Genomic DNA, 26,670 nt, shown 5'->3' with positions numbered 1-26,670 from the left:
CTTAAGTGGTAAATCTATGACCGAGGCCAATAATAAACGCAGCAGATGGCATATAATTAGGGGAAAGAATAACAATCAAAACCTGTAAGAATTATAATTCAAACCGTGAAACAAAGCGTCTCTCTATTTGCTTCAATACAAGGAAAATGACGGTCTCGGTGGAAGACAGGCGTCCAACCGTCGTGCCCTGAAGGTCAGATCGAGGCCCAGTGCATACGATACAATACGATACGCAAACACTACACAGAACGCCGAACGGCAGCTGTGAGTGAGCAGCAAACGGCCTCTTTCTGGGCCCCAGCAGCGAGTTGTGTGTGTGGACGGTCAATCATTTTACAGGACACTCTATAGTCCTCACCCTACATAGAATATACCACTAAAGACTGGGAGAGCACTTGAACGGAGAGAAAGTTGCGACACGCAGCAGACGGCATGATGGAGTGATGTTCGCTCAGGCGGCTTATTTCACAAAGTATCTAGGCTACAGCAGTGTTGCACAGCATAGGCTCATCCGACGGCCTCAGAGAGAACTGACCAAAGTTTCTACAATCTGGTTATAGCTTTTTAACCCTCTTAGACCCAGCGTTGCTTTATAGCAACAATTTTATTTTAATTAATTACTTAATTATTATAATTTTTTTCTGTTCTTTTTTCACCTTAACGTCATCAGTGATGTTCATTGCAATGCCATTGGTCATGATACATATTTGCATATAAATACCCCCCAGAGGCTGAAATTCACACAAATAAAAAAACTTCTGGACTTCTTGACATTTTTTTAACCTATGACTTTTGACCTTTAACCCCAATAAAAGTAAGTAAAAGAATTGTAATATATGTTTTTTGAGATCATTAGAATGTCTAGAACACGTTTTATTCATTAATGTGAAAGATATCCCCCAAATGCAAATTATTAATTTATTATATTATTATATAATTATATAATTATTGTACATTTTTCATCAAACTTTATTTTTTTTAACATATTTTTTAGTCTTAGTCCTAGTAGTACAAAGTAGTAGTAAGGTTGAAATAAATTTTTTGCAAGTAGAAATTAATGCGGGTCTTAGAGGGTTTAAGCGGCTTACATGAGTAGAGGGTGTGGGCAGAAAATGCATGCATCCTATACAGTATGTTATCCTACATGTCAACAAACGTATTTAGTCCTACAGATAAGATGGTGTGACACAGGATGAAACAGAATAAAGGGCACAGTATATAAACAGACCCTCACCCTAGGGGTCCCGGCAGGGGGCGGCCTTATAGGAATCTGGAAGCTCGTTTCGTGACCAAATGAGGCTCCCATATACGTATACCTATGACATAGTTATTCTGTTGACACATATAGTTTTGACTGTTCAATATCGCTCGCAGCCATTACTCTCTATACAATTACAGGCAGCAACAACAACAACTCTCCTCATCCTGTCGTGCCTTCACAATGAATTCACCTCCCAATGCTGCACATTCTACCCAGGTTAGTATAACAGGAAATAGGTGTAACTTTAACATCGTGGGAGAGAGAGAGAGAGAGAGAGAGAGAGAGAGAGAGAGAGAGAGAGAGAGAGAGAGAGAGGACCATGGGTGGTGGGGGGGGGTTGACTGATGTCTGACGTACATGTTGACGTACATCCAGGGACACGTACATGTTGGATGTTTGTCGTAGATCGGAGGCCCCTCCTGAGGGTGGAGGCCCGTTTCAATTGAAACTTGTGAAACATAGCAAAGGCCTCCCGGCTGAGTAGAAGGTCTCAGGCCGACACCCAGGTGACAACTATATAGGATGAGCGGAGCATCTGACTAAATGACACACATTTGGCCAAGCTATATAGAACATGAAATATTGTAGAATTAACGAGTTCCACGATTCCACATGGTGCAACCGAGCTGATGCGCACCCGATCGTTCCCAAGCCCTTGAGAACTGGTATAGGCCTATACAGGAAACAGGATGACATTGAACGTGATCTTGTATGGATTGGACATTTTCGCACAACAACCGTTGTATATACAATGACGTATAATACAGGGTTTTACGTGGTTGATCAGATTGATCCATTTTTGGTCCATTATCAAATGAATTGTTAAAAAGTTAATGTTAAAGTAAAAAATAAAATTAACCTGCTTCTTAATAATTGGATTAACCTATACGTGAACATTAAGTCGGTTAGAGGTGATAAATGTCAGTTCTCTGTTTAATAGCCCCTAGGTCTACTTCAAAAGCTAACTTATACTGACACCTACTGTAGCTACAGTATGCAAGCTATAGCAGCAGCATCAGGGGAAAAAAGGCACAAGTTAATTGGATGGACCTCTCTCTCTCTCTCTCTCTCTCTCTCTCTCTCTCTCTGCTTCACAATTCATTAGCAAACTAACACGCTAGCTCACGCAACGCGGCGCAATTAAGGCCGCAGATAGAACCGCAGATTGCAATTTGATATCTGTAATTAATTCAAGTGCTTATGTAATCATTCACGTTTCCGGCCGATCAACGGTGTGTGCTTTATTGGCTGATGATAGACGGATAGATTGGGCGGTGTGCGGATTGCGTGCGCTGCCGTTGCTGTCGGATAGGATTCCACTAGATGATGTGCAGCGAGTGAATCATCTTTGATGACATGCAGCTGTCAACTTGGATCTGAGGACATTCCTCCTCCGCCACACACACACACACACACACACACACACACAACTCATTTGAACTGTATTTTATGACAATGTGGCAAAACGGTCCAAGCTGTCGAGTACAGACTAGAGGGTCAGAGGTGTTCATTCAATAGCACTGATTTATGCAAAAACATCTCCCGACAGCAACGAAAACTTAATAAATGCCAATTATCCGCTCGAATATAGTCTTCAAATAAAATGTCAACACTCTATTTTCCAAAGCAGAGTGCTTCATCCAGCAATGGAACAGCCTTCAGGGAGACAACAGACAGGTCAGTGTGACCCGGTGAATGTGGTCAAGGGACACACAGTGAGACAACAGACAGGTCAGTGTGACCCGGTGGATGTGGTCGAGGGACACACAGAGTGAGACAACAGACAGGTTAGTGTGGTCGAGGGACACACAGTGAGACAACAGACAGGTCAGTGTGGTCGAGGGACACACAGTGAGACAATTAACAGACAGGTCAGTGTGGTCGAGGGACACACAGTGAGACAACAGACAGGTCAGTGTGGTCGAGGGACACAGAGTGAGACAACAGACAGGTCAGTGTGACCCGGTGGATGTGGTCGAGGGACACACAGTGAGACAACAGACAGGTCAGTGTGGTCGAGGGACACACAGGGAGACAACAGACAGGTCAGTGTGGTCGAGGGACACACAGTGAGACAACAGACAGGTCATTGTGACCCGGTGGATGTGGTCGAGGGACACACAGTGAGACAACAGACAGGTCAGTGTGGTCGAGGGACACACAGTGAGACAACAGACAGGTCAGTGTGGTCGAGGGACACACAGTGAGACAACAGACAGGTCAGTGTGGTCGAGGGACACACAGTGAGACAACAGACAGGTCAGTGTGACCCGGTGGATGTGGTCGAGGGACACACAGTGAGACAACAGACAGGTCAGTGTGACCCGGTGGATGTGGTCGAGGGACACACAGTGAGACAACAGACAGGTCAGTGTGACCCGGTTCAGGTCGCAGCAGAGCGGGAGGATTGGAGGACGACATCTGCTTGGGTTTTGCTCCAGCGATGCTCCAATCAGCCGTGCTCCAATCAGCCGTGCTGTTGATGCTTTCAGTGGTGGAGAAAAAAAAAAAGTACTCGCGTGTTTTACTTGAGTAAAAGTATCCATACTGCACTGTAGAAATACATATAAGTCCCTGAATTCAAAATGTACTTGAGTATTGTAAATGTGTACTTACAGTACCAGAAGTAAAAAGTATCGATTACGCATGAATGTCCCGTTTCAAGTTTTCTAACGTATAAACGATTTGAAGACGGCAGATCGATCTACAAGCTCACACTGCATCGCGTTGCGACGCATTGTGAGCTTCAAAGGGCGGACACATATATAGGGCTGAAGTGGTTAATGCATGCTTTTTTTTTTAAATAATTAATAATCAAAATCTACAAAGAAACTATAGTAACTAACGTTTTCAAATAAATGCAGTGGAGTAAAAGTATTGGAAATTGGTACAAAAGTACAAATACCTCAAAAGTACAGTACTTCAGCGAGTAAAGGCGCTTACGTAGGCGTGTGTAATCTAAAGACCAGTCAGATGCTATAGATAGCTAGCGGCTTTAATGATGAGCACGCACGCACGCACACACGCACGCACGCACACACGCACGCACGCACGCACACACGCACGCACGCACGCACGCACGCATGCATAGACCCTTCTATTTACTGTATGTCCACATGAGTGAACCAAATGGGTCCGTAACAAGGGGTCTATTTGGTTCCATTTGTACGAGTCACAGACAGGTATGGGTCCATTTGTACCCTCTCTTGTGTCACAGACAGGTATGGGTCCATTTGTACCCTCTCTTGTGTCACAGACCGGTATGGGTCCATTTGTACCCTCTCTTGTGTCACAGACCGGTATGGGTCCATTTGTATACCCTCTCTTGAGTCACAGACCCGTATGGGAGGGCTGTGGGCAGTCCAGAAACCCGTCCACCAGTGACATCGTCGATGGGGAATCCAAGTTAAAAGAAACTGCAGGCTTTCTATATTCTGTGAAACGTTGCAATAGCGATAATGGAAGCCATCGTTCTCGCGATAATAAAAAAAAATATATATATATACAAAAAATGTAATCTTGTTTAAAAAAAAAAATCTGCCTATATACCGACGATGTCGCCGCACGGTGGACGGGGTTTCCGAACCGCCCAACAGCCCTCCTATAATATGAGACACAGACTGAGTAGGACTTTTTTTTTTTTTTAATCATGAACATTATAGTCGAGGACCAATTTACATTATATGGAGATGGGTTGAACTCGAAAAGTGGTGAAGTAAGTAGTCCTTTAAGCTCGACCTGAATATGCATCCAGTTTTAATACCACCTCTATAACCCGCTGCCTATATAGCCCCTCCTCGCTCGCAACTCCCAGCTGTTTGCTGCGTGTGGGTTGGTTTCGGGCGGCGGGGTGGGGGTGGGGGGGGGGGGGGCTGTCGCGGTGGGGGGTAATGACTTGGCGACTGCATGGTTAATGGAGCGAGACGCTGCTATTACTGTCAGCACGGCGGCAGCACTGTAACTGGTATACCGGACGAGGTGCTATAGTATAACGTATGCCGCGCATACCGTATGCAGCAAGGTGATTGCCTGCCTGATTTATGCTAAGTGTGTGTGTGTGTGTGTGTGTGTGTGTGTGTGTGTGTGTGTGTGGGGGGGGGGGGGTGAAGCTATGCATGTCTGTGTCCCAGTAATTAACCCATTCAGACCTGAGAACTGATTCTATATACAAAATGTCTTCTATATTAGTCATGACAGTTTTCAGAGAACTCTATGTTTCTACGTCAGTTGCGGTTCTCACACTATATTTCATGTCAAGGACCACAATGATATGCGATTGGCCGCCCGACCCCCATCTGAACATATGTTATTCCAGGGACCCCGCCCCCGCCCCCCCCCCCCAAGAAGCAAAGATTTGAGGTGTAAAACGTTCGCTCCGAAAGAAAATATATTCAAAGTTTGTGCCACATTTTCAAGGATTTTTCAAAAACAGCACATAACAATAAGCTACCTTTCCAATAGCTAAAGTATAACATAATTCTTTTTTTTTTATAAACACAAAAAGGGGTCCCCTCGTCCTGAACGGGTTAAGTTTGAGCTATTCAATTTCATTCCATTACTTTGTTTATACAAACACAAGAGGAGGCCAACCACGGGCTGAGGCATTTAATCACGCCCGTCATTTAACAAGGCTGAGGGGCGGATCGAGGCTATTTCAGACACACACACACACACACACACACGGACGGACAAATGGAGCGTTGTTGAAGCGCAATCAACGGACGGCGTGTGGCGTGTGGGCGTGTGGTACTGGTGACGGTGGAGCGATATGAAGAAGGGGGGGGGGGGGGGGGGTGATGTGTCGCAGGTGGATTCAATCACAATCATTCATAATCGTGAATGATTAACAGAGCAGCGGGTATTATTCAAATCTGGCTGCAGGCTCAGTAGGTTTAGGGAACAGAAGGTTGCCGGTTCGAGCCTCGGCTCATGCAGGCTTTGTGTTCAACAAGTATAGTCCTTGAGCAAAACGCTGAAGCCCTAACTGACAAATAGCAGGCTGCTGACTGTGATACAGCACACTTAAACCCAAACCTAAACCACACCAAAGGGACAAAACGTTGTTTTTTTTTTAAGGTAAACCACACCAATGCAAGAGTTCCATTGGTGTCCATTGGTCAACCTAAAAAACGGCAGCCATGTTGTTTTGTTTGTTTATTTTCCTCCTCAAGGAAGAACATTTGACTTGAAGCTCTGCTGTGGGGATGTGAGCAGTGTTCCTCCTGTCCACACAGCGAGAGGAATCGAATATAATGTCCACCGTCTCAGAAGGACGAGGGCGGAAATAATATCCATGATAATTCATCCATGTATAACGCTGTTTTATGCAGAGTCAAATGGGATGCAGTAGGCTATGTAAAACATTTTCTTTGGAGGAGTACTACTACGTATGACACTATATGTTATTCCCTTCGTGATCTCGTCACTTTGAATACATTCTAACAGGCACTGTGTAAGCGGACATTCTATAACGTTGCTCTGTTCTTTGTCAGTTGGTATAGTTTTAGCTGTGTGTGTGCGCGCATGCGTGTGAGCACACGTGCGTGCAGATTTTAGCCACACACACACACACACACACACACACACACACACACACACACACACACACACACACACACACACACACAGTTTATAGATGTGCATTGCTGAGCCTTGCAGAAGAAACAGTGGTTTCTAGTAGTGACAGACAATATTATTAAGTTATCTGGGGTATTTTTTGATCACCAAGAGCCGAGTTAATCACAGAGATAATACTAGAGTCAGAATCAGTTGAATTTGTAACATCACAGTTCACACAGGTGTAAAGCAGTTAGTATTTCTGTCCACACGCCCTCCATCTGTTTAACTCTGTAGTATTCCGTGAGAAGAGTAGAGAAGATAGGAAAGGTATATAGACATAGAATAAATAAACATGTATGCACTGCTAGTTTTCAGTTGGGTGCCTACTTGGCAGGCAGCCATGGCTGGAGGCATGAGTATGTTATGTTTTCCAGTTGTCTGTATATGCGCACTGCACTCCCGACCTCATGAGCACGATATCTCAGGAAAGTCTTGACGGGAATCTCATGACATTTTGGCACAAGCGTCCACTCGGACTCAAGGATGCACTGATTAGAAAGAGGTTTGTGGTGAAAGGTCTTAAAGGTCAAGGTCACCGTGGTCCATTCAGTCATACATCGGGAGGTGAAGGGGCGAACAGTCGACGCCAGTGTCCTCACTTCCCACGTGGCGGCAAGCTATAGCACCGAACCGACTCTTTGGAGGCTATGTGGGGTCCAGTGTCTCGCCCCAAGATCACTTCGACATGTGGACATGGAGGAGCCGGAATTTGAACCCGCCGAACCACAGATCATTGGAAGACTTTGCCCTATACCTCCTGAGCCACAGCCGCCCATTTGTCACTTCATAATGCACTTATAATACATAATACAGACTCATATGGAGGGTGGCTATGTGTGGTTGTGGCTGTGGAGGTAGAGCAGGTCGTCCAAGGATCCCTGGGTCGGCGGTTCGAATCCCGGCTCCTCCTCCTGTCCACATGTGGAAGTGTCCTTGGGCAAGACACTGAACCCCACATTGCCTCCAATGAGTCGGTCGGTGTGAACTCGCCACCATTGGTGTGTGAATGTGAGAGGTGAGGACGCTGGCGTCGACTGTTCGCCGCTTCACCTCCAAATGTATGAATGAATGAACCTGTAAAGTGCTTTGAGCACTTGGAAAAGCTCTAAAAAAATGCAATTAATTATACTGTCCTTCCAAGTCTTCATTACACAATGCACTTACAATACATAGTAACCCGCAGCTGGTCGGGCAAATGGGGTGTATACAACAGCGATGCGTCATTTCCAGTGTTACATTTTAATCACTCACCGAGCGTGCCTATAAACGTTTAGCGTTCCACTCAAATCTAATATTCCTATAGCGGAGAGACGAGTGCAGCACTTCTCTGCATGTCAGACCGACCAGCTCTATAATGAACCACTGACAAGCCAACACTCGCCCCTTCCTTATCTCAGCTGTTTCCTACCAGCTCTTATGAACCACTGACAAGCTAACACTCGCCCCTTCCTTATCTCAGCTGTTTCCTACCAGCTCTTATGAACCACTGACAAGATAACACTCCCCCCTTCCTTATCTCAGCTGTTTCCTACCAGCTCTTATGAACCACTGACAAGCCAACACTCCCCCCTTCCTTATCTCAGCTGTTTCCTACCAGCTCTTATGAACCACTGACAAGCCAACACTCCCCCCTTCCTTATCTCAGCTGTTTCCTACCAGCTCTTATGAACCACTGACAAGCTAACACTCCCCCCTTCCTTATCTCAGCTGTTTCCTACCAGCTCTTATGAACCACTGACAAGCCAACACTCCCCCCTTCCTTATCTCAGCTGTTTCCTACCAGCTCTTATGAACCACTGACAAGCTACCACTCCCCCTTCCTTAACTCAGCTGTTTCCTACCAGCTCTTATGAACCACTGACAAGCCAACACTCCCCCCTTCCTTATCTCAGCTGTTTCCTACCAGCTCTAATGAACCACTGACAAGCCAACACTCGCCCCTTCCTCATCTCAGCTGTTTCCTACCAGCTCTTATGAACCACTGACAAGCCAACACTCGCCCCTTCCTTATCTCAGCTGTTTCCTACCAGCTCTTATGAACCACTGACAAGATAACACTCCCCCCTTCCTTAACTCAGCTGTTTCCTATACCTCCAGCACGCTGCTGCTCAGGTATGTGGAAGGCAAGCCGTTACTCGTGTTGTCACTTTGCTCTGCTTGCCGCACCAATTAAAGGCACTCGAGTGGCGTTGCGGTGAGTCACTGAGTGCTACCGAGAGGAGAGGAGCTGTAATTATGGGTCAACAGGGGAGCGCATCCCGGCGCTTCATGCAGAGTTGTAGGGACGTGTTGCGTTTCTGACATTTAAGGGAAAGGCTTCACGTAGAGGGAATGAGCATACAAAGTGAGGGACAGAAAGAGGAATAACGAACGCGTGTCTAGTATTAACCGCATGCTTTTATTCACGATGCACGTCTTTTGAGTGGCTCCAAAGAGTGTTATTAAAGCTTCACTCTGCGACGCGAGTCAGTCGGCTCCTTTTGAGTGACACGGATGTTCCCGACCGCCTGCCATGTATGAGGAGAAAGCTCCGCCTAGAGGGCTGTTTGCTCCCGCTGGAGATGAAAGACGTGCCATCCGTCACCCCTGGCGGGCGGGCGGGCGGGAGGCGGGAGGCGCTGGGCACATCGCAGCCTATATAGTCCAGGAGCTGTGTCTGGAATCAGGCTCATTCTTAAAGCTCACTTCAGGCTAAGGAAGGGAAAGGAAAATAAAGGGAAAAGGGGCGATTTGAAAAGCTGCAGCGGTGGGTTGTTGTCCCCAGACAGTTGATACAAAACGGAACATATATAGCAGGGGTGCCCATTATACGTCGGTCGCGGTCGACCAGTCGATCGCAAGCGCTGCGCAGGTAGACCGCTTGGCCCCGCCATGAAAAAAAAACAATCCTCGCCTCGGGCAGGGCGGCGGCTTTAAAACCCCCCACAATGCAGTGCCTTGTTTTCAAGTGTGGGGAACGTCGGGTCTGTTCTGTTGTCGAACAAACAAATTAAAAGGATATCTATCCATCATTGTTCATAATAGCAAGATGCGCGCGGCAAAGAAGCCTAAAACATATCACAGTTTCCATGCAGAGTGGGAAGAAGATTATTTTTTTCACGATGTCACATTCCAAGTCCAACTGCGTTTGGCTTATACTCGAGCCCATCGCTATACATCCATGTGCTTCCCATTCAGAAGCTGATGTTGATTCCATTGCCTCGAAAATAGCAACACTTTTTAACATGAACTCTTCTGCGTTAGAGAATGAGATCATGGCGCTGCAGGCTGACATACAGTTAAAGTTGCGCGCCCGCGATGGAGAGTTTTGGAACTTACTCGTGGAGGAAAAGTATCAAAACATCAGGACTCGTGCAGCCTCGCTCACAGCGTTATTTGGCTCCACATAATGTGAATCAGCGTTTTCCCACATGAAGAATTAAGTCCAAATATCGTTCCACGTTGACGGACGATCATTTGGAGGCCTGTTTAAGCAGTGACTGTCCGGATTACGCCATTCAGTGCAAGGCTGCAAGCAGTCATCTGATTAAAGGGATAGTTCAGATTTTTTAAATTTAAGTTGTATGAAATACTTGCCATTAATATAGTGGTTGCAACTGTATTAATTGATTGCCAGAGTCCTGTGGTGGGAGTTCTGCTCTGGTGAGTGGTGCATTATTCCTTCATGTGATTGTGTATGCTTTTTATGTTTGATACTTTTAATATTTGTAACATTTTATGAGCAATATGTTATTACAAAGAGTAACTTTAACAAAAAATCTCTTCTTTGCAATGTGGGGTAACTGAAAAGGTAAATAAGTAGAATTGATTTCGAAACTGTCCTAATGCCTTAATGTTATTTATTTTGAGTATTTTAAGCAATGGGATAATTATTTTTTGGTTGGTAGATCACCTTGAGCTGGCAATTTTAAAAGTAGACCTCAAGTAAAAAAAAGCGTGGGCACCCCTGATTATAATGGGTCTATATGAGCATTTTGTAAAAAAAAAGTACATTAAAAAAAAAAAAAAAATCAACTTTGCTCCGTTCTGCAAATAAATAAATAAAATAAAATACTAACCAGCACCTTTTCAGGGACCCCGGGGACACCCCGGCAAAAAATCCTCAACCAAACGTCCCACAGACACTGCTCAGGGCTCTGCCATGAGTATATAGTCACCCCAAAAAAATGCACACATAATGTGGCTTTATAGCAGTGTTTAAAACTCAGTGCCGACATTTCTCTGATCGGCGTAATTCAGTACTGGATTTGAAGGCCGCCTCGACATCTAGTCAAAAATAATTAGGGGTGACCGACCGGGCCTTTTGCCCGGCGGCTGTCCCCATAGGCCCTGGGATAATTTGCCGATATACCCCATCATCAGAGCCCGCCAGTCCACATAGGCTATTTTTAAATCCAGGTTAAAGACTTATTTCTTCTCCCTGGCCTTCAGTGACAGCTGAAGCCGTTTTCCCCTCACTGGTTTGTTTGATTGATTCTTTATTGCAGACTCAGGGGAATCCATATCACAGTACAGAACAACACAATATAGATAAAAAGAATAATACTATAGAAAGAAATATACAATAAAAAGAGTTCCAATTCAGTTTCGAACATACAGACAAGTTCGCCAATGGTTCCGCAGTCTGGAGGAGAACCTGACAGAACTACGTACCATGTTAGTGATGACATTAATGATGTCATTTACTGACTCAGATACCCTACACATTTGTGCTCATTCCTTTGCATGCTATAATATCTGTTCATATTGCATCGTTTGCCCTTTTGTTTTGTACCTTGTACAGCACTTTGGTTGACCTGGGCATGTTGGCGTAACAACGTAACAAGTTGAGTTGAGTATAGTATTACTGTATACATACACCTTGTGGTGTTTTAAAGCATACACTTTATAGCTATTGAAAAATAGCAGATCTACAAGCTCATAGCAGTGCCGCGCTACGAAGTCTGCTATTTTTAAAAAATCGTGAAAATGTGCCTCAAAATCTTTGAATATATATTATTACAGAGTGAACATTTTACCTCAAATCTTTGCTTCTGGGGGGGGGGGGGGGGGTCCCTCGAACAACATATTTCCAGATGGGGGGGGGGGGTGGGGCGGAGGCCAATTACATATAGTTTTTGGGGTCCTTGGCATTGAAATATTGAGCACCACCGATACAGAAAACTGTCAGGATTTTGAAGACATTATTTATTTTATATGTTATTTCTTTTTGATTCTAAATGGGTTAAGTTAACGCTGCGTTCCGGACAAGGTAGGCTCCGGTTGAGGGTGCAATACACACACAGACATGCACACACACACACACACACACACACACACACAGACACAGTAAGGTACAGTAGGTACAGTAGGCTCCGGGGCGTTTGTATCCCGAGGTGTCAAAGCTTCTGTGATATATGCACAAGAAGGGGACGTTTGGTATATATAGGGCCAATCAGAGGCAATATTTTCTCATGGGGGCAGCATGCATTTCCAACTTGCATCGTTCCAAGTAGGCCAGTGCCCAACGGGCACCGCTGTAGAGGCTCTGCTCTAGTATTATATATATATATATATATATATATATATATATATATATATATATATATAATTATAACTCTATTGAAATGTATAGCTGGGGGCGGGGCAGTCTGCCCTCGAGTTTATACAACTCCATATATGGTTGAAATATGCAACAGAGTCAGTCATTCTGGGATTATGCACAGCCAACACTCCCTGCAGCCCACCTCACCCGCGCCCTCCAGAACTGCTCCCCATAAACCCATGCAGCTATAACGAGTGTGACGGGACGCATGAGGCGTGCTGCATGGCGACCGTCACGCCACTATGACGTCCATTATGAAAAGAAATGTCAGCCTGCAGATTGAGTCACCTTCATTCACTGGCGTGTGTGTGTGTGTGTGTGTGTGTGTGTGTGTGTGTGTGTGTGTGTGTGTGTGTGTGTGTGTGTGTGTGTGCGCGAGCGCGCGCGCGCGCGCAGGAGTGCGTCAGCAGGACAGATCGGGATGACGTCATTCACACATGCAAGGCTGTGATCAGGGGTCATGACCACTTCAGCAAGTTGGCAACTATAGTCACTATACGCTACCCGCTGTGCGCTCGCTCGTGTGTGTGTGTGTGTGTGTGTGTGTGTGTGTGTGTGTGTGTGTGTGTGTCGTATGTCAGTGCTCACAGACAGAAGATAGTGATTCAGAGGTGGGGGGGGCAGTAGGAGGTCATTCATCAAAGAACGTAGAAGATGGAGTGAAGTCACTAACAGACGGATGTAATTTACTGTAATTGATGAAGTGGAGACTGATGCAGTGCATCAGCGTGTGGACACACACACACACACACACACACACACACACACACACACACACACACACACACACACACACACACGAGGAATCCATCTTGAGTCTCCTCTCATCAGCGCCAAGATGGAGAAGGGCTATATCTAATGATACAACCAGTAGATCATGTTAAATTATTCTATGCGTTACTGAAAAAGGTGAAGGTGGATATAATTCTAAGCTTTGCCATGTCGTCTCTGTCGGGTTGGGAACCTCGCATGTCCAATACTCATGCGACATTTCAGGATTCACGTAAAATAATGAAAAAGTAGCAGATTTACAAGCTCAAAACGTGCAGCTTTGCGCCACGTTTTGAGCTTGTAGATCTGCTATACTTTTGCTAACGCTTTTTGTATGATCAACTTAGGGCGTTAACAGTTCTACTGCGTAACCCGCGTTCTCCGCCATATCATCCATTTGTTGGTGCTGTGTAATACGCTAAACCCCGCTATTTGTTTAATCTGTTTAATTTGCAGTTTTTTTTAATAATTAAAAAGAAAGAGCAGATTTGTCCTGGTGACAAATTTGACCTGGTGACGAGGCCGGCGCGTTACGACGACGAAACCGGAAATCAAGCCATGCTCTGGGCTGCTATAGGGCTTCTGGGAAAATGAGTTCAATGCATGTGAAGGGGGGAGGGGGGGGGTTTGGACTTTGTTTGAACATGCAGGGTGGTTTAGTTTCGCATAATGGTGGCATGTGTTTCTCTTCAACAACAAACCATGGGGACCTGCATTTCCCACAGGATTTCCGTGAATCAAAGCTGCAAATACTTCTGCGTTATGCTCCAAAGGTAATAGATAGATCCCAGCAGCCTAGATAGATTAAAGGTTTTATGACATTCATTTTAATTTATTTTTCTTTTTCTTTTTTCTTTTAGGTTTTATGACCTCAATTACACCCAAAAAAACCTGAACTTTGAACATTCAGTGGATTTTCTGTGGTCTGAAGTTTTCTTTGGCGTTTGGAAGCATTTTGAGCTACAATGAAAACAGGCAACACAGTGAAAACGGTGACATCTGCTGGCAAATCCCATTGACAGGGATTTGCAGGCTCTTACATCACAAACTGCCGGCAAATCAGAGCACCTGTTTGAGCCAGAAAACCCCAGATCACAGAAAATCTACTGAATGTTAAAAGTTCATGTTTTTTGGGTGCAATTGAGATTAGAAAACCTAAAAAAAATAAGAACAATTCCAAAACGTTTTTTTTTAATGTCACAATCCCTTTAATAACGGACGTGTTAATTTATGGAAGAAAACAACCACCCAAACTGTTAGAATAATGGAGATAAGAGGTTTCTGCCCAACAGCTATATAGGATATTGTCTATGAATGTCTGGGATCAGAGACGGCTACAGTCCACTGAGTCCAGAGATACTGTGTGGGTGTGGGTGTGGGTGTGTGGCCGACATGCAAGCTGTTGTTTACATTTCATTAATAGTTGATATTTAATCATCTCCCTGGAGCAGCCTTTCATACCGCTTCAACCCCACAGGGTGGTGGTGGTGGTGGGAGGGGGGGGGGTCTACAAGATCTACAAGCTCACACATTTTGAGCTTGTGCAGATCTGCCGTTGTTGGCAGAGAGATTTGGTGTACATGCAGGGAAAGGTCACATCATCCATGGATAAGTCAGAGACAAATTAAAAGTCCATAGACTTGAAAGCCAGACGTTGGAGGGGCTGGTGCGCCGGCTCACACATGAAGCTAAACGGATTATAACTAAATGTTTTGAAAGTAGCTGATCTATACAAGCACTCAATCTACAATGCCACTCTGTTGTACTCAGAAAACTCTCATGCAGAACATCTCATACATCATGTCATTATCAAATCCATAAAATGATGATTACATCTCAACAAGACAATGTGGTGTGTGAATACAAGAGGACAAAATATATATATAAAACAAAAGTTTATTAACTACTTTAAGCCCCTATACTATATCATACAACACATAGCAAAAATAGTGGATCTACAAGCTCACAAAGCATGCAGGCAGAGAAAAGCAATAAAATAATAACGAAACGATTCTGGATCTCATGACATGAGATCAAACAAAAATGTGACCTACTTGAGCTCACACAACTCGGCAGTGGTTCCAGGTGGATTATAAAGCCTAAGTCCAGCATGGATGTTGTGAGTGAATGTGGTGTGGACGGTGTGAAGGAGAGTCATGGCGTAACCGTCAGACACGCTGTAGAAGGACAGAGTACCTGCACTGTGGTCCAGGTACACTCCTACTCTGGAGGACACAGGGCCTGGGATGGGAGTTCTAATACCTCTGTGTCCGAAAATATAACCTTCTGGGGTACAATATAAAGACCATGATTTATCATTGCGTCCAAATATACATTCAACATCAGATATTTTGCTGATATCTTTGTATGAGGCTGCTATTTCAACAGCAGCCTTATACAACATTATTACCTCCCAGTAACAGCGTCCAGTCAGACCCACTCTACTGATAACCTGATATACGTCAGTGAATCTCTCTGGGTGATCAGGATGTGATTGTGATTTGTCCGTCACCGTTACTTTTCTGTTCCCTTTAGACAAAGACAGGCGTTGATGAGCTGTGTTTGGATCCAGTGTGATCGGACGTGAATATTGTAAGAACTCAGCTCTGGTCTTGGGTTCTGGTGATGTTGACGGTGAAACTTTCACTCTGTTCACTGTCTCTGAGACCTTTGTCCATTCCTCTTTAATAATGTCCTCTAGTTTGTATTTCATCTTGGAAACGGCCACAGTCACATCTTCAAAGTGTCTCAGAGGACGGACATCGCTGCTGACTGGGTGAGTGGTTTCACTGAGCGTTGGGAGGGAGGAGGTGTAACGCTGTAGAAACTGGATGTGATCCTCTGTGAGCGAGAGCTGCTCCAGCTCAGCATGTCTCCTCCTCAGTTCAGTGACCTCCTGCTCCGCACGCCTCCTCAGTTCTTCAGCACGACTCACATCACGTTTCTGCTGGTCTCTGATCAGCTCCCTCACCTCAGATCGTCTTCCCTCCATGGAAGAGATGAGCTCAGTAAAGATGGTGTCGCTGTCCTCCACTGCTCTGTCGGCACCGTGGTTGATGGAGTCCACCTCCTGGTGAAGCACCTTCACGTCTTTCTCTCTCTCCTGGATTCTCTGCCGGATGTTCTGCTGACTCGTATCGAGCTCTTTCTGTCTCTCTGCCCATGCTGCTGCGGCCGAGGTGGTATCGTGACCTTTGTGTTCTTCCACGGAGCACAGAGAGCAGATGCACTGCTGATCGGTCCGACAGAAAAGGTCATTCACCTTGTTGTGACGAGAGCAGATGTTCTCCTGAAGCTCGCCAGAGGCTTTGACCAGCTTGTGTTTCTTAAAGGCAGGAGACCGATAGTGAGGCTGGAGGTGAGTGTCACAGTAAGAGACCAGACTGCACTGAAGACAAGTCTTCACAGCTTTCAGTCTCCTCCCAGTGCAGACATCACAGGCCACGTCTCCAGGTCCAGCGTAGCAGTGATCAGCGGGAGCAGCTTGGAGTCCTGTTGATAGATTGATACATGTACAGTATTTATCAATCTGGAAACTATTTAATTATACTTTCCTGTATATATTATACTTATTTGGTAGCCTAGGAGTCAGCATGTCTCCGCTGCCTGATAACTATTGTTCTTGTTACCGTCTGTCTGCCTTACCACCGATCTGTCTAAGTCGATATGTCTTGCCCTCAAGATAGCCTGCCACACGGCCTTGTTGTTATACATATATCTTTATTTGTATTCTCGTATATGTAATGTACTGTCTCGCCTTGTGGGCCACGAGCCTGTAATAAAGTTTTTATATATATAAGTTTATATATACAAGTCAAAACCTCTCTGGTTGCCTAGGAGACACATGATAGACTGACAGCTGGGATGGCAATGACGTTATGAGAAGGATGAACCACCGTTTACCACAAAATGTGTCTACATCACTGTACTCCAGAAAACTATCTGGAAGCTATCACAAATTATTTCAGATGCTTGAAATATAATTCCTTGGAATGAACCCTTTAATATGTTTGTACATCCATTCATGTATAGGCATTTAATCTCTTTATTGATTTAGTAAGATAACTTAAAGGTATCACCTGTCTTCTTCAGGCTCTCCACCACCTCGGCCAACATGGTGTTTTTCTTCAGAACAGGTCTTGGGGTGAAGCTGTGTCTGCATTGTGGACAGCTGAACCTTCCTCTCTGATCGTCCTGGTTCCAGTATCCCTCGATACACCTCCTGCAGTAGCTGTGTCCACAGGGAACAGTCACTGGATCCTTCAGTAGATCCAGGCAGATAGAACAGCAGAACTGTTCCTGATCCAGTTGAACTCCCTGCTGCGCCATTTTAGTACGACTGTTGTCTGTCTGTCTGACTGACTGACTGACTGACTGACTGACTGACTGACTGACTGAATGACAGATTGAGTTTAAGTTGGTGAAATGTCCACAGAGATAACACAAGATGAGAGATCACTGCTGGTTGGTTCCTCAGAGGACACATGAGATGAGAGTTCCATTCCGATTGGTTCAATCGGAATGGACAAACAAGCCACAGTGAACCTTGTACCATGTATTATTGGGCAGATAAGAAAAGGCTTGGCAGGAATCTGCTGACACTCGGGTGACGTTCAAGGTTCTTCTTTATTACCGTGGCTTCAGATGCACGAGATTAAAACATATTTATTATGTCTTGAGTTCAGATAAATGAGCTTAAAACATATTTAGTATGTCTTGAGTTCAGATACATGAGCTTAAAACATATTTAGTATGTCTTGAGTTCAGATACATGAGCTTAAAACATATTTAGTATGTCTTGAGTTCAGATAAATGAGCTTAAAACATATTTATTATGTCTTGAGTTCAGATACATGACCTTAAAATATATGTATTATGTTGAGTTCAGATATACATGACTTTAAAATATATGTATTATGTTGAGTTCAGATACATGAGCTTAAAACATATTTTCTATATCTTGGGTATGGATATTTTTGACTTGCCAGTCAAAATTGCGCTGTGGGCCGGAAGTGGCCTCCGTGCCGGAGTTTGAGTAGCACTGTTCTACATTATAGTGGCAGAGTAGTAGAATGCAAATATTCCATATTTGGGTGCTATACCAGATCATGGGTGCTATACTGGGTGCTACCTATGTGTCACTCACTTTGGATAAGTAGTTAGTCAGGTATGAGGGTATTGAGGGCACTCAGGGTCCCTCTGAGTATCTGTCTATAAATACCAATCCCATTGATATTTGCCTGACTCTGTCTTCTACCCTGAGATCAAAAGTTCGCTTCCAAACGAACCACGGTGCGGTTCGTTGCTGGTGTGAACGCATTCGGACTTTATAGAGGACCAAAAAATAGCCGTCGGGCGTCGGCAGTTGTGAGGCTGCAATTAATAATTAGTTCTAAAAGCGTGTCTTTTTTTTTACGGGGATCACTGTTGATTTTAATAGTAGACGCATATTATGTCTAAGAGTAGAGTAGACCCGCATCCGTGTAGGAGGGCTAAGGAGGCGCAGCGCACATTAAAGGGCAGCGTACGAGGTTCACATGCGCAAATATAACAGATGTACAAGTTATCGACACGGAATGGTATGTACGGTATGGTACACGATGCCGCCGTGCATGCCGCCGCCACCACCACGCAAAGTTATATGACGAAGCCTGCGACGCATGAGCCTTCATGCGGGAGAGTTTCTTTCAACTCGTGTATAGACAGTGATTTCCCTCATGTTCTTTTTCCCCTCCATCGTAAAATGACCACTATTTGGTTCGCTTAACATGTCTTAACGTGTCATTTCGTTTAGATAATTTGGTACGCTTTATACAAAGTCCGGTGTGAACAACCTGCACACGGACCAAAATCTAAATGCAAATATTTGGTCCTTTGGTCCTTGATCCGGAACCTTCGAAGCGAACTTTGGGTGTGAAAACGGCCTAAGTCGCATGTTTTGCACACACAGTGGGAAACCATTTTCTTAGGGGTGCCAAACACTACAAGGTTGAATCAGTCAGTACAAATCTATACTCACAGTATTGAGCAAGATATGAACACTATAACTCCCCGATAGGATAATGGAAAACAAAAAAAGACAGATGCTCATTCACTCAATCCTGGTATGGGCAAGATATTATTAATATTCAAGATATAAAAGTTACAATGGTCGTCTGATATTTCTCACTTTCATCTCCCCCAACATGCTCTCCCTGTTTTACACTCAGACAACAGACATTGGCGAGGACTTGCAGAGAGGAGATATATATATATATATATATATACAGTAGAGTTCATTTCTATGTAGGCTAATCTAATGTACACCTTTCTCTTCCTTCCTGGCAGCAGTACGTGACAGGCAACCTGCCTGTCAAGCTGTCCCAGGGGGCGGGGTCTGGGGCTGTATAAAGTACTGTCTGGTTCTTATCTATAGCAAATTCAACATGTACAGTATTACTCTACAACAGTGAAACTTACACAACCACGTTGCTTTGATCATGACGCACATTGAGAGAGAGAGAGAGAGAGAGAGAGAGAGAGAGAGAGAGAGAGAGAGAGAGAGAGCCAGACAGAGGCAGAGAGAGGTCCCTGCGTGATGATGATTACATCTCAACAAGACAATGTGGTGTGTGAATACAAGAGGACAAAATATATATATAAAACAAAAGTTTATTAACTACTTTAAGCCCCTATACTATATCATACAACACATAGCAAAAATAGTGGATCTACAAGCTCACAAAGCATGCAGGCAGAGAAAAGCAATAAAATAATAACGAAACGATTCTGGATCTCATGACATGAGATCAAACAAAAATGTGACCTACTTGAGCTCACACAACTCGGCAGTGGTTCCAGGTGGATTATAAAGCCTAAGTCCAGCATGGATGTTGTGAGTGAATGTGGTGTGGACGGTGTGAAGGAGAGTCATGGCGTAACCGTCAGACACGCTGTAGAAGGACAGAGTACCTGCACTGTGGTCCAGGTACACTCCTACTCTGGAGGACACAGGGCCTGGGATGGGAGTTCTAATACCTCTGTGTCCGAAAATATAACCTTCTGGGGTACAATATAAAGACCATGATTTATCATTGCGTCCAAATATACATTCAACATCAGATATTTTGCTGATATCTTTGTATGAGGCTGCTATTTCAACAGCAGCCTTATACAACATTATTACCTCCCAGTAACAGCGTCCAGTCAGACCCACTCTACTGATAACCTGATATACGTCAGTGAATCTCTCTGGGTGATCAGGATGTGATTGTGATTTGTCCGTCACCGTTACTTTTCTGTTCCCTTTAGACAAAGACAGGCGTTGATGAGCTGTGTTTGGATCCAGTGTGATCGGACGTGAATATTGTAAGAACTCAGCTCTGGTCTTGGGTTCTGGTGATGTTGACGGTGAAACTTTCACTCTGTTCACTGTCTCTGAGACCTTTGTCCATTCCTCTTTAATAATGTCCTCTAGTTTGTATTTCATCTTGGAAACGGCCACAGTCACATCTTCAAAGTGTCTCAGAGGACGGACATCGCTGCTGACTGGGTGAGTGGTTTCACTGAGCGTTGGGAGGGAGGAGGTGTAACGCTGTAGAAACTGGATGTGATCCTCTGTGAGCGAGAGCTGCTCCAGCTCAGCATGTCTCCTCCTCAGTTCAGTGACCTCCTGCTCCGCACGCCTCCTCAGTTCTTCAGCACGACTCACATCACGTTTCTGCTGGTCTCTGATCAGCTCCCTCACCTCAGATCGTCTTCCCTCCATGGAAGAGATGAGCTCAGTAAAGATGGTGTCGCTGTCCTCCACTGCTCTGTCGGCACCGTGGTTGATGGAGTCCACCTCCTGGTGAAGCACCTTCACGTCTTTCTCTCTCTCCTGGATTCTCTGCCGGATGTTCTGCTGACTCGTATCGAGCTCTTTCTGTCTCTCTGCCCATGCTGCTGCGGCCGAGGTGGTATCGTGACCTTTGTGTTCTTCCACGGAGCACAGAGAGCAGATGCACTGCTGATCGGTCCGACAGAAAAGGTCATTCACCTTGTTGTGACGAGAGCAGATGTTCTCCTGAAGCTCGCCAGAGGCTTTGACCAGCTTGTGTTTCTTAAAGGCAGGAGACCGATAGTGAGGCTGGAGGTGAGTGTCACAGTAAGAGACCAGACTGCACTGAAGACAAGTCTTCACAGCTTTCAGTCTCCTCCCAGTGCAGACATCACAGGCCACGTCTCCAGGTCCAGCGTAGCAGTGATCAGCGGGAGCAGCTTGGAGTCCTGTTGATAGATTGATACATGTACAGTATTTATCAATCTGGAAACTATTTAATTATACTTTCCTGTATATATTATACTTATTTGGTAGCCTAGGAGTCAGCATGTCTCCGCTGCCTGATAACTATTGTTCTTGTTACCGTCTGTCTGCCTTACCACCGATCTGTCTAAGTCGATATGTCTTGCCCTCAAGATAGCCTGCCACACGGCCTTGTTGTTATACATATATCTTTATTTGTATTCTCGTATATGTAATGTACTGTCTCGCCTTGTGGGCCACGAGCCTGTAATAAAGGTTTTATATATATAAGTTTATATATACAAGTCAAAACCTCTCTGGTTGCCTAGGAGACACATGATAGACTGACAGCTGGGATGGCAATGACGTTATGAGAAGGATGAACCACCGTTTACCACAAAATGTGTCTACATCACTGTACTCCAGAAAACTATCTGGAAGCTATCACAAATTATTTCAGATGCTTGAAATATAATTCCTTGGAATGAACCCTTTAATATGTTTGTACATCCATTCATGTATAGGCATTTAATCTCTTTATTGATTTAGTAAGATAACTTAAAGGTATCACCTGTCTTCTTCAGGCTCTCCACCACCTCGGCCAACATGGTGTTTTTCTTCAGAACAGGTCTTGGGGTGAAGCTGTGTCTGCATTGTGGACAGCTGAACCTTCCTCTCTGATCGTCCTGGTTCCAGTATCCCTCGATACACCTCCTGCAGTAGCTGTGTCCACAGGGAACAGTCACTGGATCCTTCAGTAGATCCAGGCAGATAGAACAGCAGAACTGTTCCTGATCCAGTTGAACTCCCTGCTGCGCCATTTTAGTACGACTGTTGTCTGTCTGTCTGACTGACTGACTGACTGACTGACTGACTGACTGACTGACTGAATGACAGATTGAGTTTAAGTTGGTGAAATGTCCACAGAGATAACACAAGATGAGAGATCACTGCTGGTTGGTTCCTCAGAGGACACATGAGATGAGAGTTCCATTCCGATTGGTTCAATCGGAATGGACAAACAAGCCACAGTGAACCTTGTACCATGTATTATTGGGCAGATAAGAAAAGGCTTGGCAGGAATCTGCTGACACTCGGGTGACGTTCAAGGTTCTTCTTTATTACCGTGGCTTCAGATGCACGAGATTAAAACATATTTATTATGTCTTGAGTTCAGATAAATGAGCTTAAAACATATTTAGTATGTCTTGAGTTCAGATACATGAGCTTAAAACATATTTAGTATGTCTTGAGTTCAGATACATGAGCTTAAAACATATTTAGTATGTCTTGAGTTCAGATAAATGAGCTTAAAACATATTTATTATGTCTTGAGTTCAGATACATGACCTTAAAATATATGTATTATGTTGAGTTCAGATATACATGACTTTAAAATATATGTATTATGTTGAGTTCAGATACATGAGCTTAAAACATATTTTCTATATCTTGGGTATGGATATTTTTGACTTGCCAGTCAAAATTGCGCTGTGGGCCGGAAGTGGCCTCCGTGCCGGAGTTTGAGTAGCACTGTTCTACATTATAGTGGCAGAGTAGTAGAATGCAAATATTCCATATTTGGGTGCTATACCAGATCATGGGTGCTATACTGGGTGCTACCTATGTGTCACTCACTTTGGATAAGTAGTTAGTCAGGTATGAGGGTATTGAGGGCACTCAGGGTCCCTCTGAGTATCTGTCTATAAATACCAATCCCATTGATATTTGCCTGACTCTGTCTTCTACCCTGAGATCAAAAGTTCGCTTCCAAACGAACCACGGTGCGGTTCGTTGCTGGTGTGAACGCATTCGGACTTTATAGAGGACCAAAAAATAGCCGTCGGGCGTCGGCAGTTGTGAGGCTGCAATTAATAATTAGTTCTAAAAGCGTGTCTTTTTTTTTACGGGGATCACTGTTGATTTTAATAGTAGACGCATATTATGTCTAAGAGTAGAGTAGACCCGCATCCGTGTAGGAGGGCTAAGGAGGCGCAGCGCACATTAAAGGGCAGCGTACGAGGTTCACATGCGCAAATATAACAGATGTACAAGTTATCGACACGGAATGGTATGTACGGTATGGTACACGATGCCGCCGTGCATGCCGCCGCCACCACCACGCAAAGTTATATGACGAAGCCTGCGACGCATGAGCCTTCATGCGGGAGAGTTTCTTTCAACTCGTGTATAGACAGTGATTTCCCTCATGTTCTTTTTCCCCTCCATCGTAAAATGACCACTATTTGGTTCGCTTAACATGTCTTAACGTGTCATTTCGTTTAGATAATTTGGTACGCTTTATACAAAGTCCGGTGTGAACAACCTGCACACGGACCAAAATCTAAATGCAAATATTTGGTCCTTTGGTCCTTGATCCGGAACCTTCGAAGCGAACTTTGGGTGTGAAAACGGCCTAAGTCGCATGTTTTGCACACACAGTGGGAAACCATTTTCTTAGGGGTGCCAAACACTACAAGGTTGAATCAGTCAGTACAAATCTATACTCACAGTATTGAGCAAGATATGAACACTATAACTCCCCGATAGGATAATGGAAAACAAAAAAAGACAGATGCTCATTCACTCAATCCTGGTATGGGCAAGATATTATTAATATTCAAGATATAAAAGTTACAATGGTCGTCTGATATTTCTCACTTTCATCTCCCCCAACATGCTCTCCCTGTTTTACACTCAGACAACAGACATTGGCGAGGACTTGCAGAGAGGAGATATATATATATATATATATATACAGTAGAGTTCATTTCTATGTAGGCTAATCTAATGTACACCTTTCTCTTCCTTCCTGGCAGCAGTACGTGACAGGCAACCTGCCTGTCAAGCTGTCCCAGGGGGCGGGGTCTGGGGCTGTATAAAGTACTGTCTGGTTCTTATCTATAGCAAATTCAACATGTACAGTATTACTCTACAACAGTGAAACTTACACAACCACGTTGCTTTGATCATGACGCACATTGAGAGAGAGAGAGAGAGAGAGAGAGAGAGAGAGAGAGAGAGAGAGAGAGAGAGAGAGCCAGACAGAGGCAGAGAGAGGTCCCTGCGTGACATATTATTTATTTCATAATTTTTGTCCACACATGCGTGACATACACATATAGGCTATATCTGTCTCGGTTCACTTGTCTGTGTGTGTGCACAGACGGCCAAAAGGGCAGGGGCGGAAGCCCCCTTTCATGCACATACGTGGCGCGCACACACACACACTCACACACACACACACACACACACACACACACACACACACACACACACACACACACACACACACACACACACACACCTTATGCAAGTTATGAGTATCAGAATCGGTATATCGGGAAAGAAGAAAAATGCATTGGTATACTACATCGATATGCCCACAATCCACGTTTTTTTGAACGTGGGTTTATGTCCTGTCAGAAATGTGGGGCACTTCACTTCACAGCAGCACACGCAGGCACCGACGGCTGACTATAATGCTCCACTCTGAGAGTCTGTGTGAATGGACAGAAAGGGAATTCTCTTCATCATTCAGCAGCATCACAGTGCTTTCAGAAAGGGTGTGGGAGTTCCATCGAGGACACTCCGTGGGCCGTGTTTGTGGGCCCTTTGGGGGGGGGGGGGGGGGGGGGGGGCGTGCTATGAGCTTGTAGATCTGCTATTTTTCAAAAGCTAAATTATAACATAATGTTTAAAACACCACAAGGGGTTTAATAGGCCTGACGTCTGAAAGAATACATGTTCAAAGATTTGTGCCGCATTTTCACGATTCTTCAAAAAAAAAATAGCAGACCTATACAAGCTCGTAGCGCGCCACTCGGTGGCGTGCTACGAGCTTGTATAGGTCTGCTATTTTTTTTTCATTCTATAACATGATGCTTCGTTAGAACACCAAAAGGGGTTCCCACCCCAAAATGGGTTAAAGCTCAATCACATGAAAATGAACACTTATACATAGCATTAATACAAGAACAAAATCCAATATGTACAGACAGTACAGTGTACGGGCAATATACCGATGGCACTACATTGATAACTTCAGGGATCTCCATATATCGTTATATCACTCCAGAGTTGACCAGTGTCCAACGCAGTGTTGTTTTCGTCGACTAAAACTAAGACGAAAAATGTTCGTCGACTACCTTTTTTCACTGACTAAAACTAAATAAAAACGAAATAAAAACGAATCTACGATGACTAAAACTACGACTAAATATACTGACAATTTCGTCAACAAATAAAAACTAGACTAAAATGTTAGCAAGGAACTAGTGGACAAGAGACATACAACTAAAGTGTAAAATATGTCATTACAACGACATCAAGGCCTGGTCAAAACACCTTTTAGTCGACTGAATCAACTGTAGATTTAGTCGACTAAAATCGTATGACATTTAGTCGACTAAAACTAGACTAAACGCTAGAACATTCCAGGTGACTAAAATGTGACTAAAACTAAGTGAAAACTATTCAAGAGACTAATGAACTAAAACTAAAATAGAAATTTGCTGCCAAAAACAACACTGGTCCAACGGGCACCAGTCTATATACTAGTAAAAATGTTAATGATTGACAAAACACACAGATTGCAAGCTATAGCTTTCCGTTTCCTCCCAAGGCAGAGACAAGATCAAGCAATCTCATATAGTTTATGTGCCTCCATGAAGTGAGTGCGGGAAGAAATGGAGCAATCAGAATAGTATAGGACCTTTCTGTTTGGATGTACTAACTATATGGTCTGTCAAGGCCAGAAAATTTTGCCACTCAGTATAGGCGTTCCCGCATACTTTCCAGGTATGTTTGCACCCTCTATAGAATTCCACCTTTCATTAACCCATTCTGACCTGAGATCAGATTCATACGAGGTTTCCACTGGACACACACTGGTCTGATTAACCCATTCTGACCCGAGGTCAGATTTAAAAAAAATGTCAGTCGTTCTTCGATTCTTCAAAAATAGCAGACCTACAAGCTCGTAGCGCGCCACTCGGTGGCGCGCTATGAGCTTGTAGATCTGCTATTTTTCAATAGCTAAAGCATAACATGATGCTAACACCAAAAATGGGTTCCCGTTCAGAATTGCTTATCAGAGCGCTGCGGACTAGAAATTAGACAATCTTTCTCCTTGCCTTTTGGTTTTGTGCATCATCCTTTCCGTCATGTCGT

The 26,670-nt window shown here is 44.3% G+C and overlaps 3 protein-coding genes and 1 long non-coding RNA gene across 4 annotated transcripts in view; 1 reads left to right on the top strand and 3 right to left on the bottom strand.

Annotated features, from left to right (window-relative positions):
* The window catches only part of LOC308324578, a 139,757-nt gene that overhangs the window by 25,422 nt on the left and 87,665 nt on the right, over positions 1-26,670 (top strand). The window lies entirely within an intron of this gene.
* The window catches only part of prkcab (protein kinase C, alpha, b), a 201,909-nt gene that overhangs the window by 99,704 nt on the left and 75,535 nt on the right, over positions 1-26,670 (bottom strand). The gene's annotated exons all lie outside the window — the stretch shown is intronic.
* On the bottom strand, positions 15,286-17,564 carry LOC308324575 (E3 ubiquitin/ISG15 ligase TRIM25-like; the record flags this gene model as incomplete). Its single annotated transcript, XM_080776672.1, has 2 exons — positions 15,286-16,727; positions 17,315-17,564. 2 exons carry the CDS (start codon positions 17,562-17,564, stop codon positions 15,286-15,288), a joined length of 1,692 nt encoding a protein of 563 aa, XP_080632798.1.
* LOC308324574 (E3 ubiquitin/ISG15 ligase TRIM25-like) lies at positions 20,041-22,319 on the bottom strand (the record flags this gene model as incomplete). Its single annotated transcript, XM_080776671.1, has 2 exons — positions 20,041-21,482; positions 22,070-22,319. 2 exons carry the CDS (start codon positions 22,317-22,319, stop codon positions 20,041-20,043), a joined length of 1,692 nt encoding a protein of 563 aa, XP_080632797.1.

This window comes from Protomyctophum bolini, assembly GCF_963924005.1.
Source record: "Protomyctophum bolini genome assembly, chromosome: 11".
NCBI classification, from domain to species: Eukaryota; Metazoa; Chordata; class Actinopteri; order Myctophiformes; family Myctophidae; genus Protomyctophum; species Protomyctophum bolini.
The sequence above is the reverse complement of the archived record's forward strand: the minus strand, read 5'-3'. Positions and strand labels throughout refer to the sequence as shown.